We start from the raw sequence: 26,986 nt of genomic DNA, 5'->3' as shown, positions 1-26,986 counted from the left end.
TTTTAGAAGGCTATGTTGATTTATCCAACATAACTATAAGATAATACATGAATTCGACGGATTAAATCAATTTTTTCAAAATATAAATTCTCACCCTAAATGAATGATATAAATTAAAATTTTATTATACTCTTATTATTATTATTATTATTATTCCTTTTGATAAGTAACCAACTACCCATTAAAATAACGTTCTAAAATATTGACCTTCGATCTAGGCCGTCAAATCTAGCCACGACGGATAATCGAAAAAAACGAACGGTCAAGATCTCTGATCCACAAGCTAATCACACCAGACGACCATTTTCCTGGTATTGCTAAAATTTATCATTTTTATATTGTGTAGCGCCGCTGCATCGTTCTCTCCATGTGACGTCGACGTGAATGGTCTCCACGTGGCAGACAAGTTAAAAATGTATGCTGATATCAGCCAGGTCAACCGGAGTGAGCGGGACTGGCGAACCAGCGAATCATTACGGTAATTAATGGCTTATTTTTTATTTTTCGCCCATGTTTTATGGTTGGCAAGGGAGATTAAATAATAAAATAAATTTTTTTTTAAACCAAATTGGATGAATCGGGCTTCTTTAATTGGACCCGGGTTTTCCGACCCGTTTGCTCATTTTATACTCTCGGCCCATATTGCAACCAACATCTGAAATTAGGGTTACAAATTCGTCGCTGCTAAACCCTTGGACTCCTTCCTTCGCCTCCATAAATATCGACCCACGTTCTTCGTCTTCCTCACATTTCTGTAGCTGAATTCGTTTATAGTTCTGAGTTCTCCGATGTTCGTCCTGGCGATTTCTTTTTGTAGCTTTAGGGTTTAATTTTGTGTTAGAAGTTCCATCTGTGAACGTTCCGATGAAGAAGCACTCCCAAAATTGATAGGAAGTGCCGTATGACACTCCAAACCGCAGCGAGAAGCCATGGATACGGCTGTTTGCTCCCATCAGCCAGTGGCCTCCGACGCCGATTCGTTTCTACTTCGGAGCGGGCTGGTTGTTGGATCATTTTGCTGTTCGGGAATTCTCCGCCGTCTTCTGTGATTCTCCTGTGTGGTTGATTTGAAACGGGTCGCTGAGGATTATGTGATTTTCTTTCATTCTTTTTGTTTTTACGGTTCGATGCCACGTCGTCGAGAGCTCAATGGCGGTGACCGACGATGCTATGATTGAACCAAAACCAAAATTTTCACATCTTGATAGGAATCTGTTCATCTTTTTCCATAGATTTACGGAGCCGTTTTGTGTGATTACAATTTTTAAAAAAAAAAAAACTCATCTCATCCTTCTCATACCCAGATTTTATCCCAACAAATCAATATCTTTTCCCAGATCTGAGACCTTTTTTCTTTATTGATTTCGAAAGCCAATGAGGATTTGTTCTTTTAGTTGGAATTACCGGCTGAATTTTCTTGATGTCAAATAGACTGCTATCTGAGGCTTTGAAGATTTGTTATGTTCTTATTTTTGTTCTTAAGATTAGTAGTTGAAATTTCATAACGTAGATTGATTTTATAAGAATCCTAAAATATTCACCATCAAATTCATCGTCTAGATTTTCTTTATACAAACTTGTTCTATTTCTTTCGAATTTTAATTTTTTGTCCAAGTTTTATCATAATTTCGGGAAACATCTTTTTAAGAATCCTTTTAATTTGAAATTGTGTAATTCATCTGTAATTAAATTAATTCTCAATATTTATTTATTTTTAGACCAAGTAATTGTACTACATATAAATACCATTTACATACAAAGTAGTAAATATCATGAAAAACAAAACAAACGACATGTCGAAATCAATAAAAGATTTTATAATGATTAAATGGTTGTGAACTTAGTAACAAATAAAATTTAAATACAAAATACAAGCGGTTCCATCTGCAGCCTAAAAAGAATCACGTGGGACGATAAGCCATAAACCAAGAGGCACAAATTGGAGCCCGTATCGGAAGAATTAGTTAGGACAGTTTATTCAGTTTCTGTATCAGGACCAACGTATAAAGTCCAACACTGAGAGATAAGGATAAGTATGATTCCAATTATTTGCCCGTAAGGAGCCACTCGTAATATTCCAAAATGCCATATTTGCACCAATGCAGCCTGTGGAAGAATTCAAGGATTCACTATAAGTTAGGACGACCGATCAGAAGACACCAACACCATGAACGAACAAACAGAACTCGTAGAATATATATATGTACCTCCATGAAAATAATGTTGCAAACTTTACTTGTTTTCTCGAGTTGAAGTCCCCGAGCCCAACAAACCTTCATTTAAGTTGTGGACATAAATTGATTGTTAGCAGCATTACTTGATCGACCCGATTGCTTAATGAATATGCATATTCTTGCAGGTTTTGGAGTTACCTCGGCCAAGAAGGCAAGCAGACCAAGAACTAGCATCAATATAAATGAACGAAGATTTGGCAGCACCAGAGTCTGTATCAGCATTGATAGGATTCATAAGAGGGGTTCATAAAACTCAAATTCCAGTGACAGGATTTAACTATTTTTGGAACATGGATCACCTCAAAGACTACTGAACATATTCCAGTAACAGGACAAGCCAGCATGCCGAAAGATAAAACCGTAACCCTGCAAGGTTGAGAACAGGATTTCCTGTCATTCTAGTCATGGTCAATGCTAAAGATGATATTAACAAAGGAAACCGCAAGCACCCGATTGCAGTTCAATGTTTTTTTCTATTTTTTCTCCCGGATTTATGAACTAATCCAGTTTTGTGGGATATGAAAATTATATAGCAGGCTTTTGAAGTTCATGTTCAGTATCTTAAGCCTAGTAACAAATCTGAAGCAGAGTAAGTGTGCAGAGCATAGGAAGCCTAGATTTAAAAGTTCAGTTATAGAAACATTGAGTTTACGTACTGTGGGGGGTTATTAATCAGTGAGTTACGCTGTTAGGCACATGAAATCCTCATCCAAACATGTTCCGAGTGCAGGTTTCATAAGCTAGTTTGTGTTGATTCCAATGAGAAGGATCCCTAAGATTGATACAATAGCCTAAAATCCTACGGACACAAGACACCTGGAGAGGAAAAATCCTAATCAATCCGGATTTATTATTTTCTTTAGACCTAAAATTTGTATAGAAAAGGCGTGCGTGTAGGAATGACAAATGTGTAATGAGAATCTCTTTTGACATTCTGAGTATGGAGAAGGAAAGTTAATAATCTTACACTGGTTGATCAGATGCTTTTGCACTAGCCCTTATAAGGCAGAAGCTAATTCCACCAGCTATTGATGTAAGTACACCAATTAATATTGCATACATACGATGACTTCCCAGGATTGTGATTCCTTTTTCATCTTCAGTTAACCCTTCAAATAAGGTAATGTAATAGTTGAAGTGTAAGAGAAACTGCAACTCGTTCCATTACATGCTCAAGCTAAAGGCAACTGTGAGTTTTGATGAATGTTTACCTGCCTTATAAGGAAACAAATGAAGATCCAATATGAAGGAAATAAATAATGGTATTAGCCACCAGTTGCTTAAACAGACGGTCAACATGTATCATTCTTGTCGAGTTGAACAAACTTTAACAGCAAAATAGAATAAAAAAGTGTGTTTTGGGTGGAGGTGTGGAGGATCCTATTAGTGTTTGAGCATAAAACTATCTAAATAGCTAGCTATTTTGAGGGGTGGGGGAAAACACTTGTATGCTAGCAACATGGTAAAAGAACCAAGGGTAAGTTAACTCACTTCGGTACCTTGACTAGTGAATATTTCTTGGAATAGTAGTAGAACACCCAAAAAACTGCAAGCAAGACCTGAAATGAGAGAGTACCCAGAAACACATTTCATATTTTTTTTAAAAATAAACTGAAAGGAAGAAATGAAATGCATTAACTAGCGTCTAATAATATAAGAAATAATATGAAATGCAAACAACAAAGATTCTAAAGAGAGGCTTTATCATGTTGACACTTATCTATATAACAGAGGTGCTGAAAACTCCACTCCTACTTATGCTCACCGCCTACCCTCCACTGATCCTTTGCGGGATTTGCCTACCCCAAGTCTAGCTCCAACAGCAAGAATTTTATCAAGTTGTAAAGTTTTTAGTTTGAAGAAGGATTAAACCACAATCTAGAAAGGTATCTTCAAACATCCCAAGCCCTTACCACTGGGGCACCCCTTGCAGTAACCATCATGCTTAATGTTGTTAAATATTAATGAACTTTACTAAACGAAAGAGGACTTCACACGTCATACTTTAAGTTAAAAAAAACCAACACATTCTAGAAGATAAAACAGTGATCATATGGATTTCAATAAAATCAAACTCATGTAGGGAGAAAAACCAAAATTGGGTTCCTTTTTTTTTTTTTTTTTCTATCAATCTCATCAGCTGTTTCAATGGAATAATTAAAATATAATGAAGGGTATATTACTAATCAATGTGTAACATCTTTTCACATCATGATGCATTCTTTGGAGGGTAGAAAATGAAAATTAATCAAATGCATACCCCCAAAGTCCGAAAATTTTAACTTTTCGTGTGAAATAAACCTTGCCATAACTGAAGCCAATATTGGAGTAATAAAGCTCAATACAATTCCCTGAGACAAAGGCAGGCTTTGAATGCTGAAAAAAAAAAACAAATAAAAGAAACAGTTTATATTCAGTAAAGCTCCAAAGTCTCAGAAACAAAAGGCAAGATTAGTAAATCAACACTGGATGGTTGCCTGATGGAACTGGAGACAGAGTAATAACTTTCAATTGTAAAGGTACATAGGAATAGTAATTATATCAGAAATTTTTCTTTAAACTATGTCCCAGACAAGGCCATAAGTTGTGGGATGTCAGGTAGTTTTCACAAAATGTAATGAAATTGCATGCAATCATTTTCAAAGGAAAATAGCAAATAAAGAATCTACTTGGTTGTCTTTAAACTCCAAGACCATATGATGATCAAGGCACTAGATGATGACTCCAATAGCAATGATGTCTTGCAATATACAAAGTATTGGAGTAAATTTATCACAACCATACAAGAAACGTATTTTACATTTGATAGAAAACAACCCACTGTATGAATCAACAAAGGGGAAAAAAGAAGGGGTAAGACGTCACCCATGACCATGGACATGGAGTAATAAAAGACTTCCTAAATGACATCTATAATAAAAGTGGACTAACTAAAAAAGAACCTGTTAAAAGAGCTCCAACTTGAGGCTACAGTTTGAACCAGTCCATAAAAATCCTCCTAAAAATATCATTAAAAACTCCACTGTTCCTTTTAATACAAAGATGCCAAATTCTATGCAAACAATTTTTTAAATACCCACACTGGAATTGAGCTTTATTTGCCATAAAAAAACAGGACTAACGTAATATACCTGTAAATAAAACCCATCAATGAGAGAAGTCCGGATAGAGCACGAGCAACCAGAAGCTTATTAACATGTGTCTGTCCAAACATTGGTTGGTCGTTCCTCCTCAACCACAAATACGATAGTATTGTAATAATTGTACATCTTGAAAAAGCCATTTCAAGAATTGGTATAGACTGAGCTGCCAAAACAAGTGGAAATTTGAATAACAACACAATACTAAAACTCAGCCGGAAAGAAGAACATTTATCAATTGGTTGGATAAGAAACTTTGTTAATTTCTAAGAAGAAATCACAAACCAGAATATCTAAGAACTAAGAACTTAATCACAAACCAAAATCTACTAGAACAGGAAATGACAATTCACACACTGCGAAAAGCACCACGTTTCATTATAATATAGAAACATTTCATAATTTAGTCGGGAGAAAAATTTACTAACCAGAAAAAATATCCATCAGAACTTCCATGGCAAAGTAGAAGATGGAGGATAGAGAAGCACACAGTAGACCAGAATATCTTGATCCACCCCAAATCCAAATAATAGATTGGGATATTGAAGATGCATCACTTTCATGGAGTTTATTCACCTGCTCCTGCAAATGTACATGAAACAATAATTATCATGAGATTTCATCAAATTAAACAACTCGAATTATATTCATCACTGAAAAGAAATGCAAACATTAAATGAAAAAAAAAAAAAAATGTGACCGGGGCCTTCTTGGTGCAAAGACTTTGATTAACAATATGTGTTTCCAATCTCCTTGCATTGCAGAGTAACCTAACACTACTTCCAAATCTCTAATGTGATCATATATAATCCAAGGAACAGAGAAAACAAACCAAACACAACAAAACAAACGCATAATATGAATATAGAGAAAGAAATATCGAAGTACGCCATGTTAATTGAGAAATCGTAGTGCCAAAACATCGAGACATTGAATTTCCACATTTCCACATCTCCACAGCCAAAATCGGCAGCAACGGAAGAACAAAAGATTGAAATTATGGACGGAGAAGTAAGCATCATGAGATATACCGAAGGTTTTCTTCGAGGATATGAAATGGTGAAGATGTTGATCTTGGGCTTTACAATTTGATCGGCGTCGGACATTGTCGGAGGTTCATCCCGGACGATAAGCTCCACCAAATGATCCGTTTCACTGTGGATCTTATCGGACGCCATTCTTGGAATTCCCGGATGAGGAGAAATTAAGAAAATTTTTACAGATTCAGAGTTCGAACATCGAGAATGACGGATGAACAAAGCAAGACAGCCACAAGAACAGGCCCCTTGAATTTCTCCCGGCCTTTTTTTTTTTTCCCTCCAAGAATTGCAAATTACTCCTCCTGATTTAGCATCATTATGTATAGATAATTACAAATTAATCAGATCGATTCCAAGCACAATTTACTTTCTTATTTGGTTTACCAACAAACAATATTATTGTCATATTAAAACTATATGATAATATATTAATATTAAAACTATATGATAAAAAGAGATTTATTTAGTAAATATTATTTAATAATTCTAATGGAAAATGATAATAAACTTTAAAATAACTTTACACTATCATATTTATTAATATAGATAATATTGTGTATTTATTTTGACGCTTCAACTTGCTTGCAAATCATATATCATTAATTAAATAAAAAGTTTGGTCATAATTTAATTTAAAGATTTCCCATAATCAAATCAACATGCAATTATTTAGTCTAAGCATGTGTGTAATTAGCATAAACTTTATTGACTAATTTCCACACAAATATATATATATATATATATATATATATATATTCCATTTCAATTGCTTTTTAGTAAGGACAAAAAAAGAAAAAAAAAAGACATTTGCTATATATTTTATTTTGACTTAAAAAGTTGAACAAAATCCCTTTTATTGACTTTCTTTGAATAAACTATTACAAATAAAAATAAATTGAATAATATCAAATTAATGGTTTAATATTAATAAAAAAAAATTTAAAAATTTATTAAATAATTAAAAATATATAATTTCTATAAATGTCACTCTCTTCCAAATAAATAGACTTTAAATAGTTAAAATCTTAAAAGAGTATAAAAATGGAATCCAAAATTAACCATCAATAATTTCGAACAAAATAAATAAATAATTAAGAAAAATGGTAATTTTACAAAATTGGCATAATTTTACCAAAGATGAAAAAGGGTAGGAAAAAAAAAAGGAAGATTTATAATAATATAATAAAAGTAAAAACAAAATGTCGGAATTATGAATATAACGTCCTGTGTGTCGGCCGGACACGTGGGAACCACAGGTGGGACCCACAAAGATTGGTGTTTTGACTTTGTGCGGCCCGCCACCGTGAATACAGCAGCTGAACCAGGAACCGCCGGTGGCCCTTCTTCCCACCACCGACAATCCCTATATATTTCCAATTTTATTTATTTTTTCGTATTTTTTGGCTTTCCATTTTCTGCCCACTTTAATTTACCGTTTTGCCCCCTCACATTAAAATAAAATTGAAAATATATCCTTTTCTATAAATGGTTTTCTAAAGCAATCAATAATAATTATTTTATTGCATTAAATTTGGTATTTGGTATTTTTATATTTTTAATTTGATTGTTGTTATTTTCTATACTTTTAATAATATCACTATTGTCTCTATTATTTATTTAATTATAATTTATTGCAAACATTTCAAATTAATGAAAAAATTAATATAAAAAGTCATACATTATATTTGATGATGGTTGAAGTTGACAACGTCTTTATCCTTAATTTAATGATATAAATGTCTACCACATGTCATATTTGTTAAAAAGCATACATTTAAAAAAAAAAGTCGAGATGATAGGTCGTATGATTATTTACTCGATAAATATTTATTGTAAATTACATTATTTTTTAAAGTTAGGCTTAATATTTATATTATGAAATTAATAAATTTAAATAGAAAAGAAAAAGAAGAATAAATTTGAAAGGTGGAAAATAATCTGAATATATTATATTAAAGCGATCGGATATAATAATATCAGTGGGATTTATTCTTTTCTTTTTCTTTTTCTTTTTTTATTCACAGATTGAATTATTCTTATTTTTATATTGTAGCAAATTAAAAACGATTTTGCTATATTACTAAACGGCGGCGTTTTGGAATAGCAAAAGTAATTTAGAGCTAATTTGGATTATGTACTATGATTATATAATTAACAAATAAATTTAGGAATGTTATAATTATATAATTAAAATGCTAATTTGCGTGAGAATTTCCATAATTAGGGGAAATGATTGACACTTGCCTTATTCTTAAATTCGTGGGGGCCATCTAATTTATTTTTGTTTTTCCTTTTTTTTTTTCTTGTGAATATTACGTTTAAATTGAATTAAATAATGGCGACAAATAAATATTATTATATATCACGTGAAATAATGCAAGTATGAATTATATTCTATTATTTTGTTTTTTTTCTTTCTCACCTTTCAAATCAATTTATTCAAATATTTTTATATTCAAATATTAATAACCGTTGATCCATAACACAGCGCGGGATCTAACAATCCACATCTTCACCGTCCTCGCTGACACACAATCCTGTGTCTGACCTTAATATCATTTGTAACATCTTAAGTCTCGATAGCAAACCCAATTTGGTCCCATTTGTAATAGGTCAAGCCCATCGCTAGCCTTTTACGTATACTTGTCAACTTTAAAACACGTCTATTAGGAAAAGATTTTCACACTTTTGTAAAGAATTTTCCATTCCCCTCTCCAACTGACGAGGGATCTCACGCATAACTTGACGTAAAGTTTACGTTAATATATATATATATATATATATATATATATATATATTTATATCTTGATTAAAGTATCATTTTAACGTATTTATTTTGGATATGGTTTTATTTTAATTCATGTAAAACATAATTATTTAAAATTAGCATAAAATCATATCGTATATTTTCATTTTTATGTCTAATTAATTATAAACTTAGGGATTAAAATTTATAAATAAAGAATTACAGTAGCATTAGCAATTATTTACCAAAATGTCCGCCAAAATTAGAAAATGAGCGATTAAAAAGGGGTTTAATGGTAAATATGAAATTTTGAATGGGGAAAAATGTTAGGAAACTGTCTAATCCAAACTACCCGCCCAAAAATCACGGCTCTCTTGTAATTTTATTTTTTTTAATAAATTAAAAATACTATTAAAACAATTTAGCATTTTTTAATAATTAAATACAAAATTAAAAGATTTATTAGATAATTTTTTATAAAGTAGAATATAAGTTTACCTGATAAAAACAATTTAGCATTTTTTAATAATTATTTTGGAGTTCTTTTTTACCTCACGTGAGAGTCACGTGCGAATGTCATAACCCCTAACCCAATTATGCCAAAAAAAACAGAAGCACACTTCAATACTTCAATCAGGTTTAAAGTGTGAGAAAGCGAGTGAAGAGAGAGAGAGGAGAGAGAGAGAGAGAGAGAGAAACTCACATTTTCTCTCTCCCATTTCGCTCCCAAAAAGCAAGTTTCAACGGCAAACAACCAGCAGTTCAACTCCGCTAATGGAGGGGGAGACCACGGTGGCGACCACCACAATAATGCAATGCCGCCGACGCACCGGGCCTCCCAAAGCTCCGAGATCTTCCGGCCTCTTGATTTTCCTCTCCTTTTCTGTTTTGTGGAACTTCGCCGCCGGAGCTTTCGATTACGCCGACGCTCTCTCCAAGAGTCTACTATACTTTGAGTCTCAACGATCGGGAAGACTTCCGTACAACCAGCGCGTCAGCTGGCGAGACCATTCTGGCCTCACCGACGGCCTGGAACAAGGAGTCAGTTCCTCAAACTTCTCAATGATTGCTCTGTTTTCGGTTTTTTAGAGCATCGCTTATGGTAATCGATTCGAGTAATTTTCGGTGTTACAGGTGGATTTAGTCGGAGGATACTACGACGCTGGTGATCACGTGAAGTTCGGCCTCCCAATGGCTTTCACCATAACGATGCTGTCATGGAGTGTGATCGAGTACCGACGAGAAATCGAAGCCGCTGGCGAATTAGAGCACGCTCTCGAGGCGATAAAATGGGGAACCGATTACTTCATTAAAGCGCACACTAGCCCCAATGTGCTGTGGGCAGAGGTGAATCTCATTCTCAGTTTATCATAATCGCGACTAATCGCATTGTTCCCTAAGCATTTTTCCGCCGAAATTCAGAGTGTCTGGTGTGTAAAATTCACAGGTCGGAGACGGAGATACAGACCATTACTGCTGGCAGAGGCCGGAGGACATGACGACGTCGCGGCAAGCGTATAAAATTGATGAGAGTACCCCAGGGTCAGATCTTGCCGGAGAGACGGCTGCAGCGATGGCAGCAGCGTCGATTGTGTTCAGAAAAACGAACTCACATTACTCTCACCTCCTGCTCCATCACGCGCAACAGGTAACAGAAGTTGAACAGAGTTAGTTACGTTGTTAGAGGAGGCAGTTGATTGAAAACGAAATTAAACTGACTGAATTTGTGTTTGGAAATTTGGATGTGAAATAGTTGTTTGAATTTGGGGATAAATTCAGAGGTAAATACGACGGAAGTGTGGGAATAGTGAAGAGCTACTATGCGTCGGTGAGTGGGTATAAAGATGAACTGCTGTGGGCTGCGCTGTGGCTGTATGAGGCCACCGACAACAAACAGTATTTGGAGTACGTCGTCAACAAGGCTCATTGCTTCGGTGGCATTGGATGGGCCATTTCCGAGTTCAGCTGGGACGTCAAGTATGCTGGCGTCCAACTCATGGCCTCCAAGGTAAATTCTCTTTATTCTTGGTTCTTTTCATTTAATTTTCTTGCTTAACCATAATTAGTTAAAACTATTATAGCCTCGACCAATAAGATATAAGTCTAAATCATTAGAAGAGAGTTGATTAAAGATTCATCTCAATTAGTATTACCATACTTCTTCTAATAGTTTGTATGTCAGTAGAATCTTATGCTAATCGTGTGTGAGTACTTATTTTTCATTTTATTTTTGTGGGTAGTGAGTTTTCAAGTTAATCCCACTAAAAGTTAAGTTTTATTCTTTCCTTCCTCGGATGGAAAGTAAAATTTTGTTGGAAAATAAAGATGGTAAACTTAACTAAAGTTAGCCTATGATAGTTAACCTTTAAATAAGTTATATGAGCTTAACAGAAGATTTATTAAGACCAAAAGTTGAATGGTTCATAACAACGTGTACCCTGAGTAATAGGAATAGATTTGAAAATTAGAATTTAGTTTATATGGTGTGTATACTTTTTAGAAAGCTAAAAGTTAGTCTAATTAATTTTAAGCATTAGAAGTTGCGATAAAAACCTACCTAATTATAAAAAATTTATTAAACCATGTGAACTGAACTCGTTGTGAGGACGAATTTAGGTTAGAAAGTGACATTAAGATAGGGATTGGAGGAGGAATTAATGTTTAATGGGGAGTGGGATCTTTTGTGAGGATTTTGTGTTTGATTAAGGAGTGTAAGGGCTGATAAATGGAATAAGTGAAGGGGAGGGGAAATCTGGGCATCTCTCACCGTTTTTAAAGCTTTTGGTCACGTCAGAGATGGAGTGGCCCCTAATTAAAGGACCCAGTGGACAGCAAGGGGTAAAGTTTTAGAGTTTGAGTCATGTTGGATGGAGCACAAGGCCACGTGCATCCGATACCACAGCAATTAATGTGCCTTCTGCCTACTCAAACCCCTCCACGTGTCCCTTTTCATTTCCTTTCTCTCCATCTCCCCAGGATCACACAGCTCATTATCCTTCCAAAAAAAAGGGTCTCTTTACTCTTTACTCCTTAATCTTTGTGTTCTCTTTCTCATTCTAGTCCCTGCTGTTTAAATGTTTTCAGTTTAGTCTTTTTAAGTGCGTTTCTAATTAGTTACCAAATCACTAGGTTGGAAAATTAAATTATTAATGTTGGTAAATAATTTGGGAAAGATGTGCCACACTTTTTTGTTTAGTTCAATAAAATGTGGGGTGGATGGACAACTTTTAACCTTTTAGTCAACCATATTGGTTTCACTCAACCATATTGGTTTCACTCAATAAAATTATGTTCAAACTAGCTATTTGTGCTTTTACCAGTTTAATTGTTCATTTAAATTTCTACCAACTTACTGATCATTGTTCTAAATATATCAAAGATCAAAAGTTATAATTATAAATTTCTAAGTCAAAACTTCCACAATAACAAGGAGTAATTCTTGTCTCTGTTTAGTTGCTAATGCAGGGGAGGCATAATAGCAACGAGCAAGCCAAAATTCTGGAGAAGTACAAATCAAAAGCAGAGTTTTACCTCTGCACACTCCTCAACAAGAACAATGTCAGCAACGTCGAGCGAACTCCCGCCGGCCTTCTATTCATCCGCCAATGGAACAACATGCAATACGTCACTACGGCGTCGTTTCTCCTCACCGTCTACTCCGACTACCTCCGCCGCTCCAACCACCACCTCAATTGCCATGCCGGCCCCGTCTATCACGAAGACCTCTTCAAATTCGCAAAACAACAAGTAGATTACATCCTCGGCGCTAACCCTAACAACATGAGCTATTTGGTGGGGTTCGGCCCCAAATTTCCTACAAGGGTTCACCACAGAGGAGCCTCGATCTTGTCGTACAGAGAAAACAAAGCATTCATCGGGTGTACTCAGGGGTATGATAACTGGTACGGACGGGGAGACCCGAATCCGAACGTCCTCGTTGGAGCGGTGGTGGGCGGCCCCGATTGCGAAGACAAGTTTGCCGACGAGAGAGGGAATTATATGCAGACGGAGGCCTGCACGTACAACACGGCGCCGTTGGTCGGCATTTTTGCCAAGTTGTCGCAGCTTGGAGAATCGGATCCGGGTCAAACCCGGGAAGACCCGGTTCTGTATACATCATCTTGAAAAGAAAAAAGGTAAAAATATTATTATAAAATATATTGATAAACATGTGTGGGAAATGGGAATTTAATTTTGGGTGAAAAAAGAAAAAGAGAGTGTTTTTTAATAGGTGGCTGAAATTAAGGAGTTGGAAGCCCCAGCTTTTTCTTTTGTAGCTTCTTCATTTATGTTTATATAATTGATATAGTAAAGGTAAAGCTCCCTATCTCGTGGACTTGCTTTTGCCTCTTCCATCTTTATTCTTCTGTATTTGAATAATATCTCTCATTTATTCCTTTCGTATTTGAGTTGTAGAACATTGGTAGGACAATGAGGTGAATTTGGGCTTCAGCCCAGCTCGGTTCGCGCTTGATTTTGTCTTATTATTTGGTTTCTCTTTCCATCCATTAATCTCCATCTCCACTTTCTAATGTTGAGATTATTAATTCCATATCTCTGTAAATGAGATTTATAGTTATTAGACTATCTCAGCTTTTAAGAGTGTCCTGAGTTGGATGATAGAAGTCCCACGTGGCTAATTTAGGGTATGATCATGTGTTTATAAGTGAGGAATACTAACTCCATTGGTGTAAGCTTTTCTTGGTTTGAACTCCGCCCACGTTCCCTTGTATTGAAAGGGTAGAGAAAAGTCCAATTATGGGCAATAATTGAAAAATGGAACAATTTGGAATATGTGAGTTTTTAAAGGATAATATGTCCATAGTAAACACTAAAAACATGTTCTTCTTCAACCCCTCTCTTTTCTCTTTGCATTTCTCCCATTACTGTAACGGTCACTTCCTCTGTTCCCTCTTAAACCTCCCATTTTATTTCTCTCTCTAAAACGCCTCTCTCCTACCAATGGAGATCGATTTAGCTCTCTTTCTCCTCATTGCCCTGATTATCTGCAGCGCGGCGGAACCCCAGCATCCGTCGATCAAAGGCCAAGGCGGCGCGACGGAGCTCTGGTGCGTGGCCAAGAACAACGCCGACGACGCCTCTCTGCAATCCGCACTCGACTGGGCCTGCGGCGCTGGCGGCTCCGACTGTTCCCCAATCCAGCCTAGTGGCGCCTGCTACGACGCCTCCAGTGTCCAGACCATGGCCTCCTTCGCCTTCAACGACTACTTCCTCAAACACGGCATGACTGACGACAGTTGCTTCTTCCAAAATTCCGCCGCTATCACTTCCTTAAACCCTAGTCAGTTTCTTCTCCCTCCCGATCTCTCAAATTCTCCATCGAATCTTTGTTTTTCTTTCCAGATCTGTAACTCAATCGCTCATTGATTTTGATCTGTCTTGTTTCAGGCTATGGAAATTGCAGATTCCCATCTAGGTAAAAACTCTCTCCATGATCCTTAAGCACCCTGTTTCGATTTAGGGAACAATTAATGTCCGTGATCAAGAAATTAATCATCAACCGTCAACGAATCTCCGACTTTAAAGCCTTTTTTCCAGTTTTAAAGTGATCGATTTCTCTCATTTATGGCGCAGTTCGTTGAGAAATGGGAACTTCTCAAGCCAATCCACATCCGTAGGGCTGGGGCCAAGCGAAGACCTAAGCGGATCGGGTCGAAAATCGGGTCGGATATGGGTTTGGCCCATAGCAATCGGGTATTTGTTCTTTAAAATTATGTTTCTAATTTAAAACTTAATCTAGTTTTGTTGTGTTTAATTAGATTGATTGTCATTTCTGATTGGTGGGTTTGTGTATTTATATTTGAATTTTGGTTTTTATTCAGCAAATATTGGTAATTGGATGCCTTAAATTCATATTTTATGATTAAAATTTAAAAGATTATTAATTGAAATCTTGAGGTTTAACAATGCTCGTGATTCCAGAGATAAAAGTAGATACCAATTAGCGATCGGGAGTAACCAAACAAGATAAACAGGTCGATCAAACTAAAGTCAATTAATCAACATAGCTAAAGTTTAAGTCGAAAACACCAAAACCATCATTTTTTTTCTTTTATCGAAAGAGTTGTTCGTATCATTGTTTTTAAAATGAGCATTTTGACTTGCTCAGGCTCAGGCTGATGTTGCGCTTGCGACAACATTAATGTTGTAGCAATCAACACGTCCCGATATCACAAGAAACATTTCTTATAAAGGTATGGAAACATTCCCTAGTAGATGCGTTTTAAAAAATGTGAGGCTGACGGCGTTACGTAACGGATCAAACCAAACAATATTTGATAGCAACAGGCTTGACTGTTACACTCTTTTTGTCGAGAACCATATCGATAGCAATTATTTATATTCTAAGTGCTTTAATTTTTGTATGAAGAAGTATACATATTTATGATTCATTTAAATGTAATAAAATATTTGAAATAATTAAGGAGAAAAATATAATTAAGAAAGAAAAAATAATATCTTTACATTGACATTTGCTGCCTCTCCAAGTCTTGAACGTCGTCGTTTCCATTTTCGCGAACACAAGGTTGAATTCTTCTTGAAGACCTTTCTCTACTTAGAATCCGTCTGAATGAGCTCAATCGGGAGCTTGACCCACCACCGCTCTCCGCCACCGGAGCCTCCCGGGGTTCCGGCCGAATCATCGGCGCCGCCTCCGTCCGGCAATTTGGACACGTGGAATGCAACCCAAACCATTTGTCAATACATTCCAAATGGAAAGTATGTTTACAATTGGGTAAAACTCTCGCTTCCTCGCCGTCCTCGACGGCGCACAAACACACGGCGCACTCAACGGCAGCTGGGTTTTCCAATTGGTGTTTGAAAACAACGACTGGCAGAGACGCCATGACAAGGGGGTCGAGGCCGGAGTGCCGCGGCGGTCGCGGAAGGTCGCTGGAGTCAACGAGGGCGAGAATTCCAAGGCGGCGGAGAACGGCTTGGCGTCGGGCGTGACGACGGAGGGCGTAACGGGCGTAAATGTGAAGGGCAATGACGAGAAGAACGACAAGAGAAAGGGAAATGATGGCGGTGAGCATAATTCTGTTGTTCAAATTGTATGGGTTCCGGTTAGGGCGGTGATCCACCCAAAAGGGGGAGTCGCCGGCGTCGAAGGAGGAGGCGGACATGGGGTGTGCCTCTGGTTGTAGTGAGAGAAAGAAGAGAGAGAGAAGGAGAGGAGAAATTAAAATGGGAATTAGCAGAAAAGAAAGGGAATATAATGGGGATTGGATGTTGGTGTTAAGTGTGAAAGAGAAATTAAAATGGGAATGAAATTTCTTGGAGAAGAAATAAGGGAACTGCCATCCTTTTATTTTTCAATTAACTTGACTGTTCAACGTTGACTTCTTCTCTCACGTCTCTCTTTTTTTTTTTTTTTTTTTAAATAAAAAATCTAAAACAATAATTAATGGGTGAAATTATAATTTTTTTCATTTTTTTGGTATTATTATTTTAGGGTTAAATAGTAACTAATGAAAAAAAAAAGACAAATAAATGGGTAAAAAAATAAATAAATGTTGCTAAATTATAATTATAAATAAATAAATAAAATAAGTAAATAAACTGTCACATGGAGTAGATGCAAATAATTAAAAAAGTTGGGGTCGGAAAAGAAAAAAAAAAAAGAAAAAAAAAGTTGAAATTATTGCAATTATTGGAGAGGCTTCCCATTTCCCTTTAAAAAAAACCAAGAAAGTCGAAACTCGGTTTACTTTAATTGTTCTGTTACGTATAAAATAAACATTGTCATATATATATATATATATATAATTAAATTTTGAATATTTTCAATAAAATATTGAACTTTTAAATGTTAAAACATATTTCAATTTTAAAAATATTTTATACCGAAATAAATAAATAATTCATACAATACTGAACGATTAAAAGAGAGATATTTTATACGGATGATAATATAAAATAATTAAATATTAAGGGTAAGTTATGACAAAGTTTTTTTTTGTTTTTTTAATTTACCATGGAAAAACATTATTAATTTTTTTAATACGTTGTATTTAAAATATAATTGAGTGGTATTTTATAATTAAAAAATGTATGGAAGTCAAAGAAGGAAATTAATTTCATTTGTCCATTTGCGTTTAATTTATAATTTTATTTATAAAACACGCCTTTGAAACTTAGCCATGGCTACGTTTAAAAAGCATAATTTGTAGGCTAAATATTCATTAATTTTTATTTTAAAAAAAATAGTATATGATTTTCTTTTTTCAATTATACAAATTATTAATATAAACCTATATAGAAACTAGTTGATAGATAATTTCAAAATAGAATCTATCGAAAATAGTAGCAATAAAAATAGAATTATATTTTATATTTTTAAATATGTGTTTAGTAACCAATTTAGAAACCCAATTACAATTAAAAAAATTATATATATTATAATATATTTATAGACCATATAATTAGTTATAGTTAGCAACTAATTATTACATTAAATATAAATTATTATTTGATGAACTTTAATCTTCGTATGCAAAGGTCACACTTTCATACAATCATACTTGTACTTAAAATCTCTAATCATATTCGCGGTATTGTGAGAATAAAAATATTATATAATGAATTAAAATTTTTAAATAATTAATAACTAATTGGAAAAAAAAAATGAAATCACAAGATTTTGTGGAAAGAAATCAAAATAAAATTACAAAAAAAAAGAAATGAAAAAGACATGTAACAACTAAAATTTAGACTAAAGAAACAAAAAAAAATGTAAATTATACAAAATTGAGGATAGAGGAACCGATTTTTAAGTTTGAATTTTATTACAAATGACCCGTATTTTTATGTAATATTTAAATATTAGAAATCCAATAAATAATAAATAGGGAATCCGTAATTTCTGGGATGCCTTACCATTGACCGTAGATGATTATTATTTATTTATTTTAACTCAATTAAAAAATATCATAATTAGATAGTTAATTATTCATGATTTTTTTTTAATTTTTAAACTCACCCTAATTATAATATTTACAAAAAGAATCTAAAAGTTGAAAGTCAAATTCATAAAGTTCTTGTCGAACATATTTAATCGAAGTCTTCAAATGTAAGAAAAAACTGAAATTGTAATAACGTAAAATCTTAAAACTTGACAAATAGAATTTATAACCAAGAAAAAACCTTAGTCTTAATATTGTAGGTCGTTACCCCAATGGGAGCCCTTCCAGAAATTCTCGGGGAGCCCAGCCCTTCCAGAAATTCTCGGGGAGCCCTTCCAGAAATTCTGGAAGGCCTGGGCTCAAACCCAGGCCTAAGAGGGGGTTTGGAAATAGTTTTCAACCAGCAATTGACGCGCCTCGGTTAGAAACTCACTAGCTGCGTCATTGACCCAAGCGCAAAGTTAAAAATTTCAAAAGCTTCCACTCGCCTTTTATATCCATCAGCGTCAGTCCACCTTCGAATTCTTTTCGATGTGGGACAAAAATCTAAACCCCAATGAGAACGCACCTCTAACCTAAAATCCTTTCATACTCTGTTCCTTCCGATTCTTGAAAATTTTTTAGGTTCAAATTTTGTACTATCTATTTTAACCAGCGAGACTTAAGTTGATCTAATAGTTACGGCTAAGACTCGTGACATATTATTAAGGTTTTACTAAATGTTGTTTCCAAATTTAATCTGAGATACGTGTCAATTTAATTGGTCTCAAATTTGATACTTTGTAATTTTGTTATTTTTATATAAATACCAACGTAACAAAATAGCCGAAGATTCAACTTTGTCGATGTAGACATCAACTCGATTTTCAAATATTGGAAAATTATCTCTCTAAATTTCTTTCACAAGGAAGAAAGAGTGGAAAACGAAGCAGCTCAATGTTTTACCTAATTGTGAAAGAGGAAAATAGTTGGAATCTTCTAGCTTGGTCGCTTTCTATTACAATTTTTAAGGTCTCGTCACACTTAAAATGGTTATTTTTTTTTTAAGTTTAGAGTTTTTCGAACGAGTCTTGATGATCAATTTTTATAATTTATTTAAATTTGAGGACTAAAATATAAAATTTTAAATATTGAATCTATAATTAATTATAATACACCTAACAATTTCAATAAAAAAAAACGAGAAAATATAAATAAATAAATAATTTAAACACTAAATTCGAATTTTATTACATTATTCATAATCCGTGAATTGAAATTGGAATAAAATCAGATCTACCGGTGATAATTCGGAGACGACGAATGACTCCCCAAAACGACGCCGTCTTCCACACCTTCACCTCGAATCCGTGACGGCGTACAGAACTCCGATGGGCCCTGTAATCGGCCGCCGTGCCCCGCCGACTGACGAATCTGATCGCTCCAACCATGCATCTGAACCTGGGAAAACGCCGCCGTTGAATTTTGCCCCATCAATGGTTGCTGCAGCCACAGCCCGGCGTCGCCTCCTTCGTATCCTGCCGGAATCGAATCACCGATGAGCCGTTGGTAATTTCCCGGCGAAGAGTTTGCATTTTGCTCCGACGGAATTAAGCGTGACTCGTGAAAATTATGGAGAGATAGGGCGAGATCTCGAGGTGGGTCAGTGGGTGTCAGAATCAAATCCACCGGATAGCCCTGGAAATTGATGGAAGTGGTGGCAGAGGTCGTCGGAAAGAATGGTTCAAGCGACGGAGCAAAGTGTCCGACGGCGGATTGTAACTCAGAGGACTCTGTTTCCGTTTCCCCGGTTTTCTGATTTGGGTCAGCGAAGCCATTGGCAATAGGGGAATAAGGAGGAAGCTCTCGAAGCTTGTCAATGGCGAATTTCGCCTTCTTGATTAGCCAATCGACGGCTTTGCTGGGCCGATCATAACCCAACTGGTCTTGCACGTCGTAGAATCGGATGGCGGTGTGAGCCGACAATCTGACCCGGCGGTCGCGAGGGCCTTTGGAGGTGAAGACCTTGCTATGGCGGTCTTTCCGGGCGGTGGAGCGGATGATATGGCCACCTTGGACCGGAACAATCTCGGCGGCGGCACTGGATTTCATTTTCCGGAGGAATTTTAATGGTGGGTGTGCTGTGAATTGTGATTCTTCTTATCTTTTGATTGCTGAAAAAGATTGGAACATCAGAATCAAGGAGGGACCAGTGGTAGAATTGGAGGAATTAAATGTGGAAGTTTGTGAAGATGAAAGGGAAGAATCATAGCTTGTAATTAGTGGAGCTTAGAACCTGTGACTGACACAGACATGGCCGACCCTTTTCTACTCCAAAACTTAATGTCAGGCTTACAACAAAATTATTGGATACCACCTTCATGTAGATGCCAAATTTGTACGTCGAGTCCACGTGACCGTAGTGGCTAATTTAGAGAAACTATCAACCATGGCACACTTTGAGCTTGTTTAGCTATCTTATCTACTTCGATATTTACAAATTTATGATTTTATTGTGTGATAATCAAATGCGATACCATATTCATCATTATCATTTTACTCCACGTCACTGTCACTTATTTTTTATATAACATTCAAATGGGTTTGTATTCCGAAAGATATCAGTAAAAAAGTATATAAAAGTTAAAAAGAATAGAATTATTTTGAAACTAATTAAATTTTTATATAATTTAATCTTTAAATTTTATTGGCCGAGTTTGTGGCTACGAATGTAGTGATTGTGAGATGATGTGGCGGCTTCTCATCCAATCGTTTATGAGCCAGCGAGGCAAATACTCGTTTCCAAAAAATCCAACATACAACAAATTCAGTTTTTGTAATTTTGCACCATTGTCTCTTGCAAAAAAAAACCAATCTAAATTAATTATACAAATACATTTGTGTTTATATCTATTAATATAATGAATATATTTTAAATTATTATCCAATGCCCCTAGGTGAACCCGACCTAGGTGGATATGTACGGTTTCAACCAAGATCGAAGTCACTCAATTGAAATACAAGTATTGTAATCTCTCTTCTTACCCACATGTTTTCAATGCAATTGACTTTTATGATGCTTAATTTCAACTTGTTATCAATGACTTTTTTCTACCACGTTTTCTAAATATATTTTATCTCAAAACGTAACTCGAAGCTCGACCATAGATCAAAATTGACTGCAAAGTCCGACTTTTACATGGCTAGCCTGTTTCCTAAAATAGAACACACACCGCACAGACGCTAGTCAAGTGCCTAGAAAGTGTAATTCTCACTAGTCATATCATTTAAAAAAAAAAAAATCAATTTAGCCAAGGAGTTCAAACATTTTTTTTATTGGGTCAACATGACCGACCCAAAAATAAAGTTTATAACCCACTCCAGCTCTACTATACTTCGAGCTCTACTATACTTCTAACACTGTAATGAAAATTAAGAATATATGATGTTTATAAAAAATATCAGTGATATATGTTATGACGCATGAATATTCGACATTTGAGTTTTCCGAGATTTAGTTATTAATTTAATATATATAAAATTTCTAAATATTTATAATAAATATTAATGATATGCCACAACTCGTGAATATTTGATATTTGTGTTTTACGAGACTTTAGTTATTAATTTAATATATATATATATATATATATAATTTATAAATATTTATAATAAATATTAATGATACGCTGTAACTCGAGAATATTTGATATTTGAGTTTTACGAGATTTTTGTTATTAATTTAGTATATATAAAATTGTTAAATATTAATAATACACTATGACTCGTGAATATTTGATATTTGAGTTTTACGAGATTTTAGTAATTAATATAATATATATATAATTTCTAAATATTTATAAAAAAAATATTAGTGAAATGATATGAATATTTGATATTTAAAATTTATAAGTTATTAATTTAATATTTATAAAAGTTCTAAATAATAAAAAAAAAAAATCAACAACTAAAATGACTTTCGGGAGTCAACGCGCGTAAAAATTCATGATGACGTGGCGAATTCCAATTGGATATAGCTAAAAAATTTGGATTTGGCTCCAAAAACCAAAAAATCGCGGGTTTCAAAAACAAAATCTCCCTCTCCGGTCTTCCCTTCCCCCTTTTTTCCGACCAAAAATTTTCATTTTCACTCCCAATTCACCAAAATTTCAGATCCAAAACCCAAAATGATTTCCATTCCAATTCCCACCAAAACCTCCAACATTATAACCCCACATTCCCTTCTCCTCCACCGCCACCACCACCACTTCAAATCTCAATCTCTCTCAATCCTTCATCGTCTTCAATGGAGTTCGCCGCCGTCCGATTCCCCTCCGGCAAGGAGAACCTCCCGCCGCTATCCCAGAAGCAGTTCCCCCCAAATCAAAAGAAACCCATCACCAGAAGAAGATTGAATCGAAAGCCACTCGCTGATATAACCAATTCCTTTGACAGCTCTGTTCGCTTTAGCTTCGTTCAAGATCGTTCCCGCTCTGTCGAATCTGTTTGTTTACAGCTTAATTCCAAGAAGAGGAAGGCTGCTGATGAAATTTGTTCTGGAACTGCTAAATCGCTCAGAATGGGATTTAGATAATTGTTTGAATTTGTTTGTTCTTTTTTAATTCTCTTATAGAAAATCATCCCCTCGTTGATTTCTGTTCTTCTCCAGATTATAGAATTTACACCAATTTTGATCTGATTTTGCCTTCTCCTTCATTCGATTTCTTGGAATTAGAACAGTTTTTTAAGCATATTTTGTTGTCTTGCTTTTCGGCTGAAAAATACTTGAAATAATAAATTCTCTAATGTCCCGCGTTGGTTAGAGAGTGAATGAAATATCCTTTATAAGAGTGTGTAAACCTTTAGCTATTAGATCAGCTGCGTTTTAAAGCTTTCAGAGAAAGTTCAAAGAAGACAATATCGGCTAGTAGTGGAGATCATTACTGGAATGTGAGATCGAGCTCTTTCTCTCTTTTCGAATTATAGATGGATTTTTTAAAGATTTTGCAGAGATGTGAGATTGAGCAAAAGGAGTCAAACTTTAGCTTTGACCTTCTAACGACGAGTTTGACTTAATGTAAGGTCATACTAATGAAGATCACTTACATCACCCCATTCGAAAAAAATTCCCATTCGAAAAAAATTGAGTAGCTCAACTCTTAAGTGGTACACAGAGATGCTAAGTTATCATCATAATTTCTCCTCGTTTCTTTCCATGCAATGTACGCCATCTTAATTTTTGTTCAGCTCAGCCGAACTTATCATAATTTTGATTTAATTTAATCGTTAAAATCGAAATTATTATTATCATTTTTAGATTGAGGATAATACACTTTGGTCGGATTAGATGTTTGGATCTTCCAAACTTTTTACAAATGGGAGGAATCTTTTAAATCAGACTAAAATAATTATAATTTTTAATATATTAATAATAAAATGTGTCTAATTATATACGTGTTAACGCTTCTACTAGAGAGAGGTTTATACACTTTTATAAGAAATGTTTCGTTCCCCTTTCCAACCAATATGAGATTTCACAATCCACTCCTTTAGGGGCCAACGCCCTTGCTGGCACACTGGTCAGTGCCTGCCTCTAATACCAATTGTAACAGTGTAAGTCCACCGCTACCAATTGTAACAGTCATTACGTATCTCCGTCAGCTTCACAATTTTAAAATGCATCGTTCACCCCTCTCTCGCAAAAAGTTAGATATTCAAATTTTCACGTACTATTAACAGAAAAAATAAAAATAAAAAATGAAAAACTTTACGAAAAGGGGCTTATCCACTAAATTATATATAAATCCGTCTCCACTTATCAGTAAATACAAATAAATTACATAAAAAAAGTTGTAGTGTGAATATTTTAAAGAGAGCTTACTAACCCATTAGTCACCTTGTCATTCTTTAACCAAATATAGTACACAATAGGAGGCTAGCTTTTTGCCTTTTCTACTCACCACGTTGTATACCGACCATCTTTTTCTTCAACGATCGTCCTCTAGAGTTATCGGTATCTAATAGTCTCCCGTGCATCCACTCTCAATAATAATCTTATCACGAGCTTGTCTTTTATCATAAGTTCACTCGTACATGTCGTCGCGTGTCATGTCAGCCACTACTTATTGAACTGGGTTTAACTATCTTCTCTTCAAACGAACACGTTTTTGTAGCTCTTCATTTCTTTATCGACACTCGAGGCTTCTATCCATACCGCTACATTGGAAGCTTAGCTCGATCTCGATAAGAACTGAGCTAGAAAAAGCTTTTGGACGTACGTCATGTATATAATATGGTAGTTGATGGTTTAATTGGTGGTTGATAAGTGGAGTCTGATGAAAAAAGTGGGAAAACCCCCCAAACACATTTGTTTATATAGTTTTATATGATTGTGACCTTTCACATAGTCGTAGGGAACTCTATTGGGGCCAATTTGAGAAAATGGGTCCTCTTTTAGGTTTCTCTCTCCTACGTCATTAGGGTATATTATTCTAATTAGGGTATACAATTCTTAGAAATCGGTATCGACTCTCGAGTTTGAGAAATAATCTATAAAAAAATGATAAAAAAGACGGCGAATTATGGAGGAAATGCTAAATAAAGGTTATATTTTTTCCCGAAAAGTTAACGGTCAACTAGTTCGAGGGTCAATTTTGAACTTTATTGAAAGTTCAGGGACTCAACTTATAAATTTTAGAACTACGAGGACTAAAATGAAATTTTTATAAACGCGGTCACTTTTACGTAATAATTATAATAATAAAAAGGTGGGTGATTTTATGTGTATATAAGGGAGGAGAAGGGTTCCAATTTTCAGGGAGTTAAGGATAATTGATTGTCTTATTTGTTTTAAACTTTAATTTTTTTTTTTGGAGATTTTAAGGTTTTTAATTTTATTTTGTGGGAAAGGAATTATGGGAACTACAAGAAAGTCGTTATGGGGGTGGTTTTGTGTTACGTTGGTTCTTCTGTCTTTTGCAGCTCTGTCAGAATCTCGGATTCTGGTGGTTAAAAAAGAGAGTCTCACGGCGTTCCGACAGCGGCTGGTTCAGGTGAACGGCGGAGCACCTCCCAAAGTGGTCGCCGGGAAATATTATTCGTCGTCAAAACGGTATATCCCCGGCGGACCCGATGCCAAACACCATTAAAGATCATATGTTGCATGATGAAATTACAGTGCTCCCGCCGATCCGACGGCGGTTTTTTTTTTTCATGCAGAAATAGTAGAGACTGATCGTTATTGCCGTTTTTAGTTATTTCGGTTGCTCTATTTTCGTGTTACTTTTGTGTGTTTCTAATGAATTTTGAGTTATTTTCCAAGGGCCGATATTATATTTTCTATTTGGTTTGTCCATGATTTATTTATTTATTAAATTAAATATTTTATTAGATAACATATACAAATACAATTTACTTATATTCTTCCAAAAAAAACAATAATATTAAAATAATCAAAATAATATTAATAACTTTTAGTTGTTTATTTTAACCCTAAACAAATTCTAATTAAGTAATTCAAATTTAATAGGGAGTATTGTTATTTTAATTAAATTTAATTACAAGATTAATGTTTTTTTGGGATTTTTTAAATATCGAAATTGATGTCTCTTGGAATAATTAAGGAAAGAGGGCAAGTTGTGAATTTATGTGGCTATTCGTTTGAAGGAATCTGGATTTTTAAGACGACATTATTATATTAAAAAAATCACCACAAAAACATTAAAAGATACAAAACCCATGTGGATATCCTATTCATTTTGTCTGTGAGAAAAAGAAAGAGTTCACGACATAAACCTTGCACAATCTTTGTCTTGTCGTGCCACCTTCTCTTTCTTTAATCTCTCCCCCCTTTTTTTTCATAATCCAAAATCCAACCGCTCATAATTTTCGAGCTAGATGTTTTGATAGTATGGTATTGTCTACTTTAAATATATTTTTATGTTTTGATTCTATCGAAAAACGCTTCATACTCATCACTATATGCTACTTTGGAAGATACCGAGCAATAACTTGTATTGATTAGATAAATGGAAAGATTAGGATAAAACTAAAGGAACAGAGACCACGAGAACTTTTATTCAACTTAACATATGATATGGATCATAAATGTGTCTCAAACTTAGTTGGATTGATAGAATCTTGACATATCGAATAAAAGAAGCGATGTGTTAGATGTTGTAAGATGAATAACGTTTTATGTTTTGATTTCTATCGAAAAACACTCCATACACACCACCATATGCTTACTTTGGAAGATACCTAGCAATATCTTGCATCGGTTAGATAAAGAGGAAGATTAGGTCAACGTTTTTATTAATATGGAGCTCTTTGGTTGAAACTAAAATAACATTCATAAGAGTAGCTTTTATTGTACTTAACACATGGTATGTGTGAGATCTCACATTGGTTGGAGAGGAGAACGAAACATTCTTTATAAAAGTGTGGAAACATCTCCCTAACAGACGCATTTTAAAACTGTGAGGCTAACAGTGATACGTAATGGGTCAAAGAAGATAATATCTGCTAGCGGTGGACTTGTGGCTGTTATAGCATCAAACTTAGTTGGATCGGTAGGATCTTCACTCATCGAACAATAGAAATGATGAGTTAGATGTTTTGAGATAAATAAGACCACCCGAGACTTACTCGATTCTTATTAAAAAAACGAGACCTCAACATTATTAAAATCATACCGAATAATTACGTAGGACGATAATCTTTTTTCTTTTTTTTTAGATATTCCAAACAAGTCAAGCTTGTGCCATTATGATTTGTTCCTCCAAAAAATAAAAAAGAAAACCCTAATGACAAAATTTCTGACTCACCCCTTACATTACTCCCCCACTACACTTTCTCATCATCTCCCAAAAATTTAAATCCAAAAAAAAAAAAAAAAAAAAAAAAAAAAAAAAAAAAAAAA

The 26,986-nt window shown here is 34.7% G+C and overlaps 5 protein-coding genes and 4 non-coding genes across 12 annotated transcripts; 5 read left to right on the top strand and 4 right to left on the bottom strand.

The window, feature by feature from the left end:
- The first annotated feature begins 859 nt into the window (after window positions 1–859).
- Window positions 860–927, top strand: LOC111437244. The gene has a single exon (XR_002709415.1). It is a non-coding gene; the product is annotated as a small nucleolar RNA U49 (small nucleolar RNA).
- A 194-nt stretch (window positions 928–1,121) lies between these two features.
- LOC111437243 lies at window positions 1,122–1,263 on the top strand. The gene has a single exon (XR_002709414.1). It is a non-coding gene; the product is annotated as a small nucleolar RNA snoR2/U65 (small nucleolar RNA).
- Window positions 1,264–1,368: 105 nt separating this feature from the next.
- On the top strand, window positions 1,369–1,451 carry LOC111437247. Its single transcript, XR_002709418.1, has one exon. It is a non-coding gene; the product is annotated as a small nucleolar RNA snoR77Y (small nucleolar RNA).
- Window positions 1,452–1,791: 340 nt separating this feature from the next.
- On the bottom strand, window positions 1,792–6,748 carry LOC111437225. 2 transcript variants are annotated; one of them, XM_023075100.1, is made up of 11 exons: window positions 6,406–6,748; window positions 5,803–5,956; window positions 5,366–5,540; window positions 4,495–4,610; window positions 3,726–3,793; window positions 3,446–3,449; window positions 3,202–3,343; window positions 2,534–2,600; window positions 2,373–2,444; window positions 2,208–2,273; window positions 1,792–2,106 (listed from the first exon to the last, which is right to left on the bottom strand). In XM_023075100.1, exons 1-11 carry the CDS (start codon window positions 6,550–6,552, stop codon window positions 1,975–1,977), a joined length of 1,143 nt encoding a protein of 380 aa, XP_022930868.1. In that variant the 5' UTR covers window positions 6,553–6,748; the 3' UTR covers window positions 1,792–1,974. The 2 variants fall into 2 exon arrangements, with proteins under 2 accessions (XP_022930868.1, XP_022930870.1); XM_023075102.1 differs by lacking the exon at window positions 3,446–3,449 and having other exon boundaries at window positions 3,734–3,793.
- Window positions 6,749–9,789: 3,041 nt separating this feature from the next.
- LOC111437223 (endoglucanase 11-like) lies at window positions 9,790–13,560 on the top strand. The gene is made up of 5 exons (XM_023075098.1): window positions 9,790–10,201; window positions 10,295–10,507; window positions 10,608–10,808; window positions 10,914–11,168; window positions 12,614–13,560. The coding sequence occupies exons 1-5, from the start codon at window positions 9,935–9,937 to the stop codon at window positions 13,283–13,285; spliced, it is 1,608 nt and encodes a 535-aa protein (XP_022930866.1). The 5' UTR covers window positions 9,790–9,934; the 3' UTR covers window positions 13,286–13,560.
- A 422-nt stretch (window positions 13,561–13,982) lies between these two features.
- Window positions 13,983–15,786, top strand: LOC111437228 (PLASMODESMATA CALLOSE-BINDING PROTEIN 5-like). 3 transcript variants are annotated; one of them, XM_023075109.1, is made up of 4 exons: window positions 13,983–14,462; window positions 14,570–14,597; window positions 14,756–14,875; window positions 15,708–15,786. In XM_023075109.1, the coding sequence occupies exons 1-4, from the start codon at window positions 14,123–14,125 to the stop codon at window positions 15,721–15,723; spliced, it is 504 nt and encodes a 167-aa protein (XP_022930877.1). In that variant the 5' UTR covers window positions 13,983–14,122; the 3' UTR covers window positions 15,724–15,786. The 3 variants fall into 3 exon arrangements, with proteins under 3 accessions (XP_022930877.1, XP_022930876.1, XP_022930875.1); XM_023075108.1 differs by lacking the exon at window positions 15,708–15,786 and adding an exon at window positions 15,297–15,344; XM_023075107.1 differs by lacking the exon at window positions 15,708–15,786 and having other exon boundaries at window positions 13,984–14,462; window positions 14,756–15,000.
- On the bottom strand, window positions 15,583–16,479 carry LOC111437227 (RING-H2 finger protein ATL40-like). The gene has a single exon (XM_023075106.1). The coding sequence runs from the start codon at window positions 16,306–16,308 to the stop codon at window positions 15,643–15,645; it is 666 nt and encodes a 221-aa protein (XP_022930874.1). The 5' UTR covers window positions 16,309–16,479; the 3' UTR covers window positions 15,583–15,642.
- Window positions 16,480–18,392: 1,913 nt separating this feature from the next.
- Window positions 18,393–18,550, bottom strand: LOC111437245. Its single transcript, XR_002709416.1, has one exon. It is a non-coding gene; the product is annotated as a U4 spliceosomal RNA (small nuclear RNA).
- A 725-nt stretch (window positions 18,551–19,275) lies between these two features.
- LOC111437241 (transcription factor TCP10-like) lies at window positions 19,276–20,576 on the bottom strand. The gene is made up of 2 exons (XM_023075123.1): window positions 20,363–20,576; window positions 19,276–20,240 (listed from the first exon to the last, which is right to left on the bottom strand). The coding sequence occupies exon 2, from the start codon at window positions 20,176–20,178 to the stop codon at window positions 19,363–19,365; it is 816 nt and encodes a 271-aa protein (XP_022930891.1). The 5' UTR covers window positions 20,179–20,240; window positions 20,363–20,576; the 3' UTR covers window positions 19,276–19,362.
- Window positions 20,577–26,986: the final 6,410 nt, after the last annotated feature.

The sequence above is a fragment of the Cucurbita moschata genome, unplaced genomic scaffold, assembly GCF_002738365.1.
Source record: "Cucurbita moschata cultivar Rifu unplaced genomic scaffold, Cmos_1.0 Cmo_Scf00062, whole genome shotgun sequence".
Taxonomy (NCBI): Eukaryota; Viridiplantae; Streptophyta; class Magnoliopsida; order Cucurbitales; family Cucurbitaceae; genus Cucurbita; species Cucurbita moschata.
This window is presented reverse-complemented; position numbering and strand designations above follow the sequence as displayed.